Genomic DNA, 16,675 nt, shown 5'->3' with positions numbered 1-16,675 from the left:
TACACCTACCCCTTACTACCCTTCTCCTCCCTGTCCCTCATACTCTCTGACCTACTGACAGGACACTAAGCTGCCCCTGTACTCTCCCTACACCTACCCCTTACTACCCTTCCCTCCCTGTCCCTCATACTCTCTGACCTAACTGACATGGACACTAAGCTGCCCCTGTACTCTCCCTACACCTACCCCTTACTACCCTTCCCTCCCTGTCCCTCATACTCTCTGACCTAACTGACATGGACACTAAGCTGCCCCTGTCCTCTCCTACACCGACCACTAACTTCCCTTCCCTCCCTGTCCCTCATACTCTCTGACCTAACTGACATGGACACTAAGCTGCCCCTTTTCTCTCCCTACACCTACCCCTTACTACCCTTCCCTCCCTGTCCCTCATACTCTCTGACCTAACTGACATGGACACTAAGCTGCCCCTGTACTCTCCCTACACCTACCCCTTACTACCCTTCCCTCCCTGTCCCTCATACTCTCTGACCTAACTGACATGGACACTAAGCTGCCCCTGTACTCTCCCTACACCTACCCCTTACTACCCTTCCCTCCCTGTCCCTCATACTCTCTGACCTAACTGACACAGACACTAGGCTGCCCCTGTACTCTCCCTACACCTACCCCTTACTACCCTTCCCTCCCTGTCCCTCATACTCTCCTGACCTAATGACATGGACACTAAGCTGCCCCTGTACTCTCCCTACACCTACCCCTTACTTCCCTTCCCTCCCTGTCCCTCATACTCTCTGACCTAACTGACATGGACACTAAGCTGCCCCTGTACTCTCCCTACACCTACCCCTTACTACCCTTCCCTCCCTGTCCCTCATACTCTCTGACCTAACTGACATAGACACTAAGCTGCCCCTGTACTCTCCCTACACCTAGCCCTTACTACCCTTCTTTCCCTGTCCCTCATACTCTCTGACCTAACTGACACGGACACTAAGCTGCCCCTGTACTCTCCCTACACCTACCCCTAACTTCCCTTCCCTCCCTGTCTCTCATACTCTCTGACCTTACTGACATGGACACTAAGCTGCCCCTGTACTCTCCCTACACCTACCCCTTACTACCCTTCCCTCCCTGTCCCTCATACTCTCTGACCTAACTGACATGGACACTAAGCTGCCCCTGTACTCTCCCTACACCTACCCCTTACTACCCTTCCCTCCCTGTCCCTCATACTCTCTGACCTAACTGACATGGACACTAAGCTGCCCCTGTACTCTCCCTACACCTACCCCTAACTTCCCTTCCCTCACTGTCTCTCATACTCTCTGACCTAATTGACATGGACACTAAGCTGCCCCTGTACTCTCCCTACACCTACCCCTTACTACCCTTCCTTCCCTCCCTGTCCCTCATACTCTCTGACCTAACTGACATGGACACTAAGCTGCCCCTGTACTCTCCCTACACCTACCCCTTACTACACTTCTCTCCCTGTCCCTCATACTCTGTGACCTAACTGACATGGACACTAAGCTGCCCCTGTACTCTCCCTACACCTACCCCTAACTTCCCTTCCCTCACTGTCTCTCATACTTTCTGACCTAACTGACATGGACACTAAGCTGCCCCTGTACTCTCCCTACACCTACCCCTTACTACCCTTCTCTTCCTGTCCCTCATACTCTCTGACCTAACTGACATGGACACTAAGCTGCCCCTGAACTCTCCCTACACCTACCCCTTACTACCCTTCTCTCCCGGTCCCTCATACTCTCTGACCTAACTGACACAGACACTAGGCTGCCCCTGTACTCTCCCTACACCTACCCCTTACTACCCTTCCCTCCCTGTCCCTCATACTCTCTGACCTAACTGACATGGACACTAAGCTGCCCCTGTTCTCTCCCTACACCTACCCCTTACTACCCTTCCCTCCCTGTCCCTCATACTCTCTGACATGGACACTAAGCTGCCCCTGTACTCTCCCTACACCTACCTCTTACTACCCTTCTCTCCCTGTCCCTCATACTCTCTGACATGGACACTAAGCTGCCCCTGTACGTTCCCTACACCTACCCCTTACTACCCTTCCCTTCCTGTCCCTCATACTCACTGACCTAACTGACATGGACACTAGGCTGCCCCTGTACTCTCCCTACACCTACCCCTTACTACCCTTCCCTCCCTGTCCCTCATACTCTCTGACATGGACACTAAGCTGCCCCTGTACTCTCCCTACACCTACCCCTTACTACCCTTCCCTCCCTGTCCCTCATACTCACTGACCTAACTGACATGGACACTAAGCTGCCCCTGTACTCTCCCTACACCTACCCCTTACTACCCTTCTCTCCCTGTCCCTCATACTCTCTGACCTAACTGACATGGACACTAAGCTGCCCCTGTACTCTCCCTACACCTACCCCTTACTACCCTTCCCTCCCTGTCCCTCATACTCTCTGACCTAACTGACATGGATACTAAGCTGCCCCTGTACTCTCCCCACACCTACCCCTAACTTCCCTTCCCTCACTGTCTCTCATACTTTCTGACCTAACTGACATGGACACTAAGCTGCCCCTGTACTCTCCCTACACCTACCCCTTACTACTCTTCCCTCCCTGTCCCTCATACTCTCTGACCTAACTGACATAGACACTAAGCTGCCCCTGTACTCTCCCTACACCTACCCCTAACTTCCCTTCCCTCCCTGTCCCTCATACTCTCTGACCTAACTGACATGGACACTAAGCTGCCCCTGTACTCTCCCTACACCTACCCCTTACTACCCTTCCCTCCCTGTCCCTCATACTCTCTGACCTAACTGACATGGACACTAAGCTGCCCCTGTTCTCTCCCTACACCTACCCCTTACTACCCTCCCCTCCCTGTCCCTCATACTCTCTGACCTAACTGACATGGACACTAAGCTGCCCCTGTACTCTCCCTACACCTACCCCTTACTACCCTTCCCTCCCTGTCCCTCATACTCTCTGACCTAACTGACGTGGACACTAAGCTGCCCCTGTACTCTCCCTACACCTACCCCTTACTACCCTTCTCTCCCTGTCCCTCATACTCTCTGACCTAACTGACACGGACACTAAGCTGCCCCTGTACTCTCCCTACACCTACCCCTAACTTCCCTTCCCTCCCTGTCCCTCATACTCTCTGACCTAACTGACATGGACACTAAGCTGCCCCTGTACTCTCCCTACACCTACCCCTAACTTCCCTTCCCTCACTGTCTCTCATACTTTCTGACCTAACTGACATGGACACTAAGCTGTCTCTGTACTCTCCCTACACCTACCCCTTACTACCCTTCTCTCCCTGTCCCTCATACTCTCTGACATGGACACTAAGCTGCCCCTGTACTCTCCCTACACCTACCCCTTACTACCCTTCCCTCCCTGTCCTCATACTCTCTGACATGGACACTAGGCTGCCCCTGTACTCTCCCTACACCTACCCCTTACTACCCTTCCCTCCCTGTCCCTCATACTCTCTGACCTAACTGACATGGACACTAAGCTGCCCCTGTACTCTCCCTACACCTACCCCTTACTACCCTTCCCTCCCTGTCCCTCATACTCTCTGACCTAACTGACATGGACACTAAGCTGCCCCTGTACTCTCCCTACACCTACCCCTTACTACCCTTCTCTCCCTGTCCCTCATACTCTCTGACCTAACTGACACAGACACTAGGCTGCCCCTGTACTCTCCCTACACCTACCCCTTACTACCCTTCCCTCCCTGTCCCTCATACTCTCTGACCTAACTGACATGGACACTAAGCTGCCCCTGTTCTCTCCCTACACCTACCCCTTACTACCCTTCCCTCCCTGTCCCTCATACTCTCTGACATGGACACTAAGCTGCCCCTGTACTCTCCCTACACCTACCTCTTACTACCCTTCCCTCCCTGTCCCTCATACTCTCTGACATGGACACTAAGCTGCCCCTGTACGTTCCCTACACCTACCCCTTACTACCCTTCCCTTCCTGTCCCTCATACTCACTGACCTAACTGACATGGACACTAGGCTGCCCCTGTACTCTCCCTACACCTACCCCTTACTACCCTTCTCTCCCTGTCCCTCATACTCTCTGACCTAACTGACACGGACACTAAGCTGCCCCTGTACTCTCCCTACACCTACCCCTAACTTCCCTTCCCTCCCTGTCCCTCATACTCTCTGACCTAACTGACATGGACACTAAGCTGCCCCTGTACTCTCCCTACACCTACCCCTAACTTCCCTTCCCTCACTGTCTCTCATACTTTCTGACCTAACTGACATGGACACTAAGCTGTCTCTGTACTCTCCCTACACCTACCCCTTACTACTCTTCCCTCCCTGTCCCTCATACTCTCTGACCTAACTGACATGGACACTAAGCTGCCCCTGTACTCTCCCTACACCTACCCCTAACTTCCCTTCCCTCCCTGTCCCTCATACTCTCTGACCTAACTGACATGGACACTAAGCTGCCCCTGTACTCTCCCTACACCTACCCCTTACTACCCTTCCCTCCCTGTCCCTCATACTCTCTGACCTAACTGACATGGACACTAAGCTGCCCCTGTTCTCTCCCTACACCTACCCCTTACTACCCTCTCCTCCCTGTCCCTCATACTCTCTGACCTAACTGACATGGACACTAAGCTGCCCCTGTACTCTCCCTACACCCACCCCTTACTACCCTTCCCTCCCTGTCCCTCATACTCTCTGACATGGACACTAAGCTGCCCCTGTACACTCCCTACACCTACCCCTTTCTACCCTTCCCTCCCTGTCCCTCATACTCTCTGACCTAACTGACATGGACACTAAGCTGCCCCTGTACTCTCCCTACACCTACTTCTTACTACCCTTCCCTCCCTGTCCCTCATACTCTCTGACCTAACTGACATGGACACTAGGCTGCCCCTGTACTCTCCCTACACGTACCCCTTACTCCCCTTACTACCCTTCCCTCCCTGTCCCTCATACTCTCTGACCTAACTGACATGGACACTAAGCTGCCCCTGTACTCTCCCTACACCTACCCCTTACTACCCTTCCCTCCCTGTCCCTCATACTCTCTGACCTAACTGACATGGACACTAAGCTGCCCCTGTACTCTCCCTACACCTACCCCTTACTACCCTTCTCTCCCTGTCCCTCATACTCTCTGACCTAACTGACATGGACACTAAGCTGCCCCTGTTCTCTCCCTACACCTACCCCTTACTACCCTTCCCTCCCTGTCCCTCATACTCTCTGACCTAACTGACATGGACACTAAGCTGCCCCTGTACTCTCCCTACACCTACCCCTTACTACCCTTCCCTCCCTGTCCCTCATACTCTCTGACCTAACTGACATGGACACTAAGCTGCCCCTGTACTCTCCCTACACCTACCCCTTACTACCCTTCCCTCCCTGTCCCTCATACTCTCTGACCTAACTGACACAGACACTAGGCTGCCCCTGTACTCTCCCTACACCTACCCCTTACTACCCTTCCCTCCCTGTCCCTCATACTCTCTGACCTAACTGACATGGACACTAAGCTGCCCCTGTACTCTCCCTACACCTACCCCTTACTACCCTTCTCTCCCTGTCCCTCATACTCTCTGACCTAACTGACATGGACACTAAGCTGCCCCTGTACTCTCCCTACACCTACCCCTTACTACCCTTGTCTCCCTGTCCCTCATACTCTCTGACCTAACTGACATGGACACTAAGCTGCCCCTGTACTCTCCCTACACCTACCCCTTACTACCCTTCTTTCCCTGTCCCTCATACTCTCTGACCTAACTGACATGGACACTAAGCTGCCCCTGTACTCTCCCTACACCTACCCCTAACTTCCCTCACTGTCTCTCATACTCTCTGACCTAACTGACATGGACACTAAGCTGCCCCTGTACTCTCCCTACACCTACCCCTTACTACCCTTCTTTCCCTGTCCCTCATACTCTCTGACCTAACTGACACGGACACTAAGCTGCCCCTGTTCTCTCCCTACACCTACCCCTAACTTCCCTTCCCTCCCTGTCTCTCATACTCTCTGACCTTACTGACATGGACACTAAGCTGCCCCTGTACTCTCCCTACACCTACCCCTTACTACCCTTCCCTCCCTGTCCCTCATACTCTCTGACCTAACTGACATGGACACTAAGCTGCCCCTGTACTCTCCCTACACCTACCCCTTACTACCCTTCTCTCCCTGTCCCTCATACTCTCTGACCTAACTGACATGGACACTAAGCTGCCCCTGTACTCTCCCTACACCTACCCCTTACTACCCTTCTCTCCCTGTCCCTTATACTCTCTGACCTAACTGACATGGACACTAAGCTGCCCCTGTACTCTCCCTACACCTACCCCTAACTTCCCTTCCCTCACTGTCTCTCATACTCTCTGACCTAACTGACATGGACACTAAGCTGCCCCTGTACTCTCCCTACACCTACCCCTTACTACCCTTCCCTCCCTGTCCCTCATACTCTCTGACCTGACATGGACACTAAGCTGCCCCTGTACTCTCCCTACACCTACCCCTTACTACCCTTCTCTCCCTGTCCCTCATACTCTCTGACCTAACTGACATGGACACTAAGCTGCCCCTGTACTCTCCCTACACCTACCCCTAACTTCCCTTCCCTCACTGTCTCTCATACTTTCTGACCTAACTGACATGGACACTAAGCTGCCCCTGTACTCTCCCTACACCTACCCCTTACTACCCTTCTCTCCCTGTCCCTCATACTCTCTGACCTAACTGACATGGACACTAAGCTGCCCCTGTACTCTCCCTACACCTACCCCTTACTACCCTTCTCTCCCTGTCCCTCATACTCTCTGACCTAACTGACACAGACACTAGGCTGCCCCTGTACTCTCCCTACACCTACCCCTTACTACCCTTCTCTTCCTGTCCCTCATACTCTCTGACATGGACACTAAGCTGCCCCTGTACTCTCCCTACACCTACCCCTTACTACCCTTCCCTCCCTGTCCCTCATACTCACTGACCTAACTGACATGGACACTCGGCTGCCCCTGTACTCTCCCTACACCTACCCCTTACTACCCTTCCCTCCCTGTCCCTCATACTCTCTGACATGGACACTAAGCTGCCCCTGTACTCTCCCTACACCTACCCCTTACTACCCTTCCCTCCCTGTCCCTCATACTCTCTGACCTAACTGACATGGACACTAAGCTGCCCCTGTACTCTCCCTACACCTGCCCCTTACTACCCTTCCCTCACTGTCTCTCATACTCTCTGACCTAACTGACATGGACACTAAGCTGCCCCTGTACTCTCCCTACACCTACCCCTAACTTCCCTTCCCTCACTGTCTCTCATACTCTCTGACCTAACTGACATGGACACTAAGCTGCCCCTGTACTCTCCCTACACCTACCCCTTACTACCCTTCCCTCCCTGTCCCTCATACTCTCTGACCTAACTGACACAGACACTAGGCTGCCCCTGTACTCTCCCTACACCTACCCCTTACTACCCTTCCCTCCCTGTCCCTCATACTCTCTGACCTAACTGACATGGACACTAAGCTGCCCCTGTTCTCTCCCTACACCTACCCCTTACTACCCTTCTCTCCCTGTCCCTCATACTCTCTGACCTAACTGACATGGACACTAAGCTGCCCCTGTTCTCTCCCTACACCTACCCCTTACTACCCTTCTCTCCCTGTCCCTCATACTTTCTGACCTAACTGACATGGACACTAAGCTGCCCCTGTACTCTCCCTACACCTACCCCTTACTACTCTTCCCTCCCTGTCCCTCATACTCTCTGACCTAACTGACATGGATACTAAGCTGCCCCGGCTGTAAATTCTGGAGGACGTCAAACCAAGTAATAGATGGTGTAAACTTTGCACCAAAAAAAGTGTAAGAGATTTATCAAAAAGCCTGATTGTGTTAGTAAATGTGGGCGGTTGTGTTCTACAGCCATGTGAAGGAGGCCTTACAGCGGCCCAGGCTTCGCTGACTCTGAGGCAGGGTCTAAGACTTCAGGAAAGGGGAAGGGCGGGCCGCCTGGTGTGTATGCGGCTCATACACTGACGCCTATAGTCCGCACTGACCCATAGATCCGGGATCCCTCCACCAAACATCCAAACCTGAGCAGTCACTTCTATTACTCTACAGACACTCTCCACCCTACCCTGGTTATCCCCCTCCTCCACTATCTGCCCCCACATGTGGTTGCTCTTAAAAGTGATATTGTCACCCCCGTTACTCAATGTGTGGTTCTCTGCACTATCCACAAGCTTAGGTGCTGCACATGTGATATATACCTGTATAACACTTGTCTGTGCCTTCTTTCTGCTCTAAAATCGCTTCATTTTATTAGTGGATAGTGTCATCTAGGCGGGGCTTCGCAGCAGGTGGGCCCCCTTTTCTATATGGACAGTGTCACCTAGGCGGGGCTTTATGGCATTTAGGCCCCCTCTCCTATATGGACAGTGTCACCTAGGCGGGGCTTCATGGCATTTAGGCCCCCTCTTCTATATGGACAGTGTCACCTAGGCTGGACTTCATGGCATTTAGGCCCCCTCTTCTATATGGACAGTGTCACCTAGGCGGGGCTTCATGGCATTTAGGCCCCCTCTTCTATATGGACAGTGTCACCTAGGCGGGACTTCATGGCATTTAGGCCCCCTCTTCTATATGGACAGTGTCACCTAGGCGGGGCTTCATGGCATTTAGGCCCCCTCTTCTATATGGACAGTGTCACCTAGGCGGGGCTTCATGGCATTTAGGCCCCCTCTTCTATATGGACAGTGTCACCTAGGCGGGGCTTCATGGCATTTAGGCCCCCTCTTCTATATGGACAGTGTCACCTAGGCGGGGCTTCATGGCATTTAGGCCCCCTCTTCTATATGGACAGTGTCACCTAGGCGGGGCTTCATGGCATTTAGGCCCCCTCTTCTATATGGACAGTGTCACCTAGGCGGGACTTCATGGCATTTAGGCCCCCTCTTCTATATGGACAGTGTCACCTAGGCGGGGCTTCATGGCATTTAGGCCCCCTCTTCTATATGGACAGTGTCACCTTGGCGGGGCGTCATGGCATTTAGGCCCCCTCTTCTATATGGACAGTGTCACCTAGGCGGGACTTCATGGCATTTAGGCCCCCTCTTCTATATGGACAGTGTCACCTAGGCGGGGCTTCATGGCATTTAGGCCCCCTCTTCTATATGGACAGTGTCACCTAGGCGGGGCTTCATGGCATTTAGGCCCCCTCTCCTATATGGACAGTGTCACCTAGGCGGGACTTCATGGCATTTAGGCCCCCTCTCCTATATGGACAGTGTCACCTTGGCGGGGCGTCATGGCATTTAGGCCCCCTCTCCTATATGGACAGTGTCACCTAGGCGGGGCTTTACGGCAGTTGAGCACTCTACCCACCTAGGAGATAGAGCCCAACTGCCGTGAAGCCCCGCCTAGGTGACACTGTCCATATAGGAGAGGGGGCCTAAATGCCATGAAGCCCCGCCTAGGTGACACTGTCCATATAGGAGAGGGGGCCTAAATGCCATGACGCCCCGCCTAGGTGACACTGTCCACCCAATAAATGAAGATTTTGGAGGAGAAAGAAGAAAAGGGTGAGTGTTCTACAGGTATCTATAGAATGTGACAATGTGCAGCGTCTAAGCTTGTGGATGGTGCGGAGAACTGCACAGAGTAGGGGGAGGGGGTGTGATGGTATCACCTTAAACCCTTATCTTCCTCTCCAGCTCCAACTGCAGCTTAGTCAGGATCTCGGCCTCTTACACACGGACGATGGGTCTGGAAAGAACAAGCGTGGTGTCCTCCCCAAACAGGCCACCAACGTCATGAGGTCCTGGCTCTTCCAGCACATCGGGGTGAGTGTCCATCTGTCATGTCACACTGAGCTCACTACGCCATAGGGTGACATCAGACCCGACTGTCAGACATGTGCCCGGGGGCTTAGTGGTGGGCACAGACCCGACCGTCAGACATGTGCCCGGGGGCTTAGTGGTGGGCACAGACCCGACCACCAGACATGTGCCCGGGGGCTTAGTGGTGGGCACAGACCCGACCGTCAGACATGTGCCCGGGGGCTTAGTGGTGGGCACAGACCCGACCGTCAGACATGTGCCCGGGGGCTTAGTGGTGGGCACAGACCCGACCGTCAGACATGTGCCCGGGGGCTTAGTGGTGGGCACAGACCCGACCGTCAGACATGTGCCGGGGGGCTTAGTGGTGGGCACAGACCCGACCGTCAGACATGTGCCCGGGGGCTTAGTGGTGGGCACAGACCCGACGGTCAGACATGTGCCCGGGGGCTTAGTGGTGGGCACAGACCCGACCGTCAGACATGTGCCCGGGGGCTTAGTAGTGGGCACAGACCCGACCATCAGACATGTGCCCGGGGGCTTAGTAGTGGGCACAGACCCGACCATCAGACATGTGCCCGGGGGCTTAGTGGTGGGCACAGACCCCACGGTCAGACATGTGCCCGGGGGCTTAGTGGTGGGCACAGACCCGACGGTCAGACATGTGCCCGGGGGCTTAGTGGTGGGCACAGACCTGACGGTCAGACATGTGCCCGGGGGCTTAGTGGTGGGCACAGACCTTTCCGTTAGGTACATGACATACCCCTTGTGACCTCCCCTTCTCTCTGTGATGTTGCTGTAGCTCTGTACACTATGGAGGTAACATGTTTTGGCTCCAGAAGACACGGATCCTCCTTCCTGTAATTGGTATTTGTCAGGTAGGGCGGTCAGTGTGACCCACAGAAGCCCCCTGTACCCTGTCCCTGAACCTGACAGAAGCCCCCTGTACCTCACAGTGTGTGATCGCACCTCTCACCTCTCCTGCAGCATCCGTACCCAACCGAGGACGAGAAGAAACAGATCGCAGCCCAGACCAACCTCACCCTCCTGCAGGTCAACAACTGGTGAGTGCCCCCCGGACCCCCGCCTTATCCTCAGTGTCATATACAGAGCAAAGCTCTGCGGGGGCTAGGCTGCTCATCTGGAGAGAAGAGGTCTCCCTCCTTCCATAGGATCAGAGACAATTGTCTGATGGGTGGGGCCTACCGCTAGGACCCCTAGTGATCACAGGGTCAGGGGTCAGCGTGCATGGCCACCCCATTCCCTGGGACTCCTGCAGATAGGTCTATAGACCAGAGACTGAGCGAGAACGCAGCTGCCCCCTGCACCCGGGAATATTGGCCTCTATTTTCGGGATCGGTAAGGCCATCTCCAGCCTCTAGACAAGTGTTTTTTACCCGGGGCTTTCCAGCTGTTGCAGAACTACAGCTCCCATCATGCCCTACTCACCATTGTGTAAACTTCCATTTGATCTTGTTTGATCCATGTGTCTTCTCCAAACCTCTGTGTGGGCATGCTGGGAGTTTAGTGGGAAAGCCACAGGTTAGGGACCAATGCTGTGTGTGTTTAGAGGCACACTCCTCTATGTTCTGCTTCCTGGCTTAAAGGGGTACTCCCGCGCTGATAAAAAAAACAATCAATCATAAACATAGTTTTCCCACTTACCATCCCTCCGGAGTCTGTCTCCATTTGAATTTCCCGCTATTTGCAGGTCCCTGAAGCTCCAGTTGGTGTCTTGATTTTCTCTTTACTTCCTGGTTTGGGCTTTCCCATGATGCACTTCGTCTCCTGTGATGTTTAACTGACTCTGTAGAACTGTTAGATGACTTACAGCTTGTTCAGCCAATCAGAGCTGAGCAACCTGAGTCATCTGGCAAAGGGAGGCTGGCCTAACAGTGATGAGACCCGCCTCCCTCTTGATGTCATTGTCACAAAATGGCTGCCACAGAAAAGCCTGGGGTCACCAGTCATTAGGTAAGAATGAGTTTACTTCCCTTCCTGGTGGAGGGTTGAGGGGGAAAAGATAGGGGAGGGGGGAGATAGGTGATTGAAGTATGTTACAAAATTATATAACCTTGTAATGTGTTTCAATTACTGGGAAAAAGCTTTTTGCTGGAGTACCCCTTTAAGGACCTGCAGATGAAGGGTCACATGACCTTATCTGTGCAGGTCCATTAACAGTTAAGATGGAATAGGAATGTTCCTATTTACAGACAGCAACAAGAATCTGTTATGTAGGTGGAGCCACAAAGACTCCTCAGCTCCTGCCCCATGGTGTGTCCTTCCCTCTAGGCTCAGGCATCTCCAGGGGTCAGACCCTGCCCCATGGTGTGTCCAGCCCTCTAGGCTCAGGCATCTCCAGGGGTCAGACCCTGCCCCATGGTGTGTCCTTCCCTCTAGGCTCAGGCATCTCCAGGGGTCAGACCCTGCCCCATGGTGTTTCCTGCCCTCTAGGCTCAGGCATCTCCAGGGGTCAGACCCTGCCCCATGGTGTGTCCAGCCCCCTCTTCTCATACATTTTCTATGTTTTTGTAGGTTTATCAATGCCAGACGCAGAATCCTTCAGCCAATGTTGGATTCAAGCACAACTGATACCCCGAAAGCCAAGAAGAAGAGCGGGCAGAGCCGTCCTGTGCAGAGGTTCTGGCCTGACTCTATTGCCGGGGGCACACCACAGCAGGGAGGAGACATGGCCGTATCTGATGGTGAGACCACCTCTCTTCTCTTTCCTTGATACATGCCCTCTCCCCTCCTCCACCCTTCATACATGGCCTCTCTTTCCTCCTCCACCCTTCATACATGGCCTCTCTTTCCTCCTCCACCCTTCATACATGGCCTCTCTTTCCTCCTCCACCCTTCATACATGGCCTCTCTTTCCTCCTCCACCCTTCATACATGGCCTCTCTCCCCTCCTCCACCCTTCATACATGGCGTCTCTTCCTTCCTCCACCCTTCATACGTTGCCTCTCCCCTCCTCCACCCTTCATACGTGGCCTCTCTCCTCCTCCACCCTTCATACGTGGCCTCTCTCCTCCTCCCTTCATACGTGGCCTCTCTCCTCCTCCGCCCTTCATACGTGGCCTCTCTCCTCCCCCGCCCTTCATACGTGGCCTCTCTCCTCCTCCGCCCTTCATACGTGGCCTCTCTTCTCCTCCGCCCTTCATACGTGGCCTCTCTTCTCCTCCGCCCTTCATACGTGGCCTCTCTCCTCCTCCGCCCTTCATACGTGGCCTCTCCCCTCCTCCACCCTTCATAGCCTCTCCCCTCCTCCACCCTTCATACGTGGCCTCTTTTCTCCTCCACCCTCTCCCCTCCTCCACCCTTCATACGTGGCCTCTCTCCTCCTCCACCCTTCATACGTGGCCTCTCTCCTCCTCCACCCTTCATACGTGGCCTCTCTCCTCCTCCGCCCTTCATACGTGGCCTCTCTCCTCCTCCGCCCTTCATACGTGGCCCCTCTCCTCTTCCGCCCTTCATACGTGGCCTCTTTTCTCCTCCACCCTTCATACGTGGCCTCTCTCCTCCTCCGCCCTTCATACGTGGCTCATATTGTGTGTGATGGTAATGTGGTGCTGTATATGAGGTTTCATAGATTGTGTGATAATGTGATTTTGTATAAATAATATAAAGCCCATCTTTCTTCCTCTCACCTGATCTATCCCTCTTGGATCTACCATTAGGTGATGTTGTGACCCTTTCAGCTCCGGGTGGCCTAGGAGCAGACAGCCTGCAGTCGTTGACATCAGATGGAGCCACTTTGGCTGTGCAGCAAGTTATGCTGGGAGGACAGAGCGATGATGATTCTCTGGACACAGACCAGGAGGACTCAGAGACAGGACTGAGTGCGGGGGAGCTGAGGGGTCTAGTATTGAGCGGTGGAGGACTCCAATGAGAAGGACACAATAGTCGCACACCCGTTGTATTGTCAGTGCCATGCACACAGTGCGGTGACCATGACGCACAGGGCAAGTTTCACCCAAATAATTTTATCTTCACTTGCGACAAAATATTTGCACCTTAAAAAAGAAAACCTGTCGCTTCCAAGGATTTCACTGCCGAACGACTCCGTCCCCTGTGCCAAATGGCCTTCTGGCTACCAGGATGTGGAACAGAGTGGTCATGACTGGTATTTATAGACTGTGGACAGTCCAGTGGGATTGGAACAATAAGGGTTGTGCAGCATGTAGCGTGTAACACTCCTGGTACTGACATTTCACACTCCCAGCTGGAGGATTTGTGAGATGGATGGCGGCATCTTCCTCGCTAGGGAGAGGCGTCTCCTCAACCTCCTGACTGAGAGCAAGTTCATGAAATGACGATTTTACTCCCTAAATAGAACTGTATTTTTGTAGAGTTGTGAAAGAATAAACCTTGGAAAACTCTCTGGTGACTAAGTCTTCTCTGATGATGGGGGTTTCCTTGCCCAGCGTGTTCCGTTTGTTGCCACTGATCCAAGCAGCATGCTTCCTTTGGTGCTGTCCTCCTCCGTCTCCTGACGTGTCTTTGGGTCAGAGGAAGACTCATAATTAGAGGCCCTATCGGACTGAAAGGGTAAATCTTTACCTCAAGTGCTTTCAGAGGAGACAGAACAGATCTCCTCATAGAGGAAAGCAAAACCAAAGAGGTGGCCCCTTCAGAGGACAAAACTGAAAAAGGAAGGAAGTCGGACGTCAACCCTTCTGTAGGAGGGCTCTCTCCCTATTCTTACCTTCTTGGGAGAGGAAAGAACTTGTGGCGCCACAACATTATGAACAGTGGATACTGCTTAGCCCTCAGTCCTCTACCTCCAGAAAGATTTCTCACATAATCTCTTCTTCTTTCAGACAAACCGTGTACAATGAAAGGTCAATTCTTGAGCTGATCGAGTTGCCCTTTCTGGAACCGGTTCCTATAGCAGAACAAAAGTCTGGCATATACTCTCAACTCATATTCCTCAAAACCCCCGGCAACAGGAGGCAGATAACAGCCCCTCGATTCTCAATCGTTACATATGGAGACTATGAAATTAATAAGCATGATCCTAGGAAGAGGAGATCTTATGGCATCCTTTGATGCCTATTTCCACATCTCAATCTTTAACCCTTTAAGGACGGGGTCAATTTTCGTTTTTGCGTTTTCGTTTTTTCCTCCTTGTGTATAAAAGGCCATAGCACTTGCATTTTTCCACCTAGAAACCCACATGAGCCCTTATCCTTATTTTGTTGCGTCACTAATTGTACTTTGCAATGACAGACTGAATTTTTGCATAAAGTACACTGCAAATCCTGGAAAAAATTCAATGTGTGGTGAAATTGAAAAAACGCATTTTGTTTATTTGGGGGATATTTGTTATTACGCCATTCGCCCTGGGGTAAAACTGACTTGTTATATATGTTCCTCAAGTCGTTACGATTAAAACGATATATAACATGTATAACTTTTATTGTATCTGATGGCCGGTAAAAAATTCAAACCGTTGTTACCAAATATACGTTCCTTACAATCACTCCATTCCCGGCTTATAGCACTTTTATCCTTTGCTCTATTCCCCGGCTTATAGCGCTTTTATCCTTTGGTCTATGGGGCTGTGTCAGGTGTCAGTTTTTGCGCCATGATATGTTCTTTCTATCGGTACCTTGATTGCGCATATGCGACTTTTTGATCGCTTTTTATTACAATTTTTCGGGATTTGATGCGACTAAAAATGAGCAAATTTGCACTTTTTTTGCGCTGACGCCGTTTACCGTGCGAGATCAGGAATGTGATTAATTAATAGTTCGGGCGATTACGCACGCGGTGATAACAAACATGTTTATTTATTTATAACCTGGGAAAAGGGGGGTGATTCAGACTTTTATTAGGAGAGGGGGCTTTTTGCAGCCGAAAACAAACGAGTGCCAAGTCGGGGGTCAGCGCCATCTTGGCGATGACCCCGGTCGGATGCAGCTGCATCTGATTACCTGATTAGCGAACAAAGAAACAGAACTCAGGGAGACCAGCCGAAAGACAACACCTCCGTCCGCTAGTGAAAGCGCTCAATGCAGTGACATCCTAGGTGCATTGCCCCCTGGGAAACGTGAATATGCAAAAGAAGAGCTGTGGAGCCTCATCAAAGAGTCTCAAAACACAGGACTAGCCAGATTATATTATAGATTACAATCTGACAGCATGGAGTTTGACCAGTTCCTAAAGAAGGCCATGACTTTTCTGACAGGTTGTTGGTTACACTTTCTTACACCAGGAGTGAGGCGACCAACAGGTCATATGATAGTCAGGAGAGTGCTCCAGGCTTAGTGCACCCCCTAGACAAAAAGACCCTAATGATCCTTTAGTGCTGCAGACATTTGAGTTTCTCCAGGATGGATTAACAAGGGATTGACACCCTGCACCCTAATGGTAAAACTAGCTGCCATGTCTGTTTTCCTACACAGATGACTACTTCAGATACAGAATATAAAAGTTTCATAAGAACTGTCACCCATCTTAGACCTCGGGTTTGCAGACTGGATAACACCTGGGACTTCTCCTTAGTACTCAAAGTTTTGAGCAACACTTCGTTTGAATCCTTGGTGGAAATTTCTTCAAAAATGGCGACTATAAAGGCTGCCTTCTTATTAGCTATCACATCTGCTAAAAGAATAGGAGAGCTTTAAGCTTTTTCCACCACAGAACCTTATCTTACCTTTATGCTAGATAAGGTTTTGCTGAGATTTATGCCAGCTTTCTCTCCCAGCAGACTTAAACCAAATGTTATCAATCCCCAGTGTCTTTCCAGAACCTCTCTCAGAAGATTCTCAGATGAAGAAGTATATAGTAATTATGCTCTCTATAGCTGAA

The 16,675-nt window shown here is 52.1% G+C and overlaps 1 protein-coding gene across 3 annotated transcripts in view; it reads left to right on the top strand.

The window, feature by feature from the left end:
- The window catches only part of PKNOX1 (PBX/knotted 1 homeobox 1), a 36,857-nt gene extending 22,615 nt beyond the window's left edge, over window positions 1–14,242 (top strand). For all 3 annotated transcript variants that reach the window (XM_069945313.1, XM_069945312.1, XM_069945311.1), the window contains exons 8-11: window positions 9,737–9,865; window positions 10,847–10,923; window positions 12,395–12,564; window positions 13,540–14,242. In XM_069945313.1, the coding sequence (XP_069801414.1) occupies window positions 9,737–9,865; window positions 10,847–10,923; window positions 12,395–12,564; window positions 13,540–13,751 (588 nt within the window). In that variant the 3' untranslated portion in view covers window positions 13,752–14,242. The remainder of the gene's footprint in view (window positions 1–9,736; window positions 9,866–10,846; window positions 10,924–12,394; window positions 12,565–13,539) is intronic.
- Window positions 14,243–16,675: the final 2,433 nt, after the last annotated feature.

Source organism: Dendropsophus ebraccatus, chromosome 11 (genome assembly GCF_027789765.1).
Source record: "Dendropsophus ebraccatus isolate aDenEbr1 chromosome 11, aDenEbr1.pat, whole genome shotgun sequence".
NCBI classification, from domain to species: domain Eukaryota; kingdom Metazoa; phylum Chordata; class Amphibia; order Anura; family Hylidae; genus Dendropsophus; species Dendropsophus ebraccatus.
The sequence above is the reverse complement of the archived record's forward strand: the minus strand, read 5'-3'. Positions and strand labels throughout refer to the sequence as shown.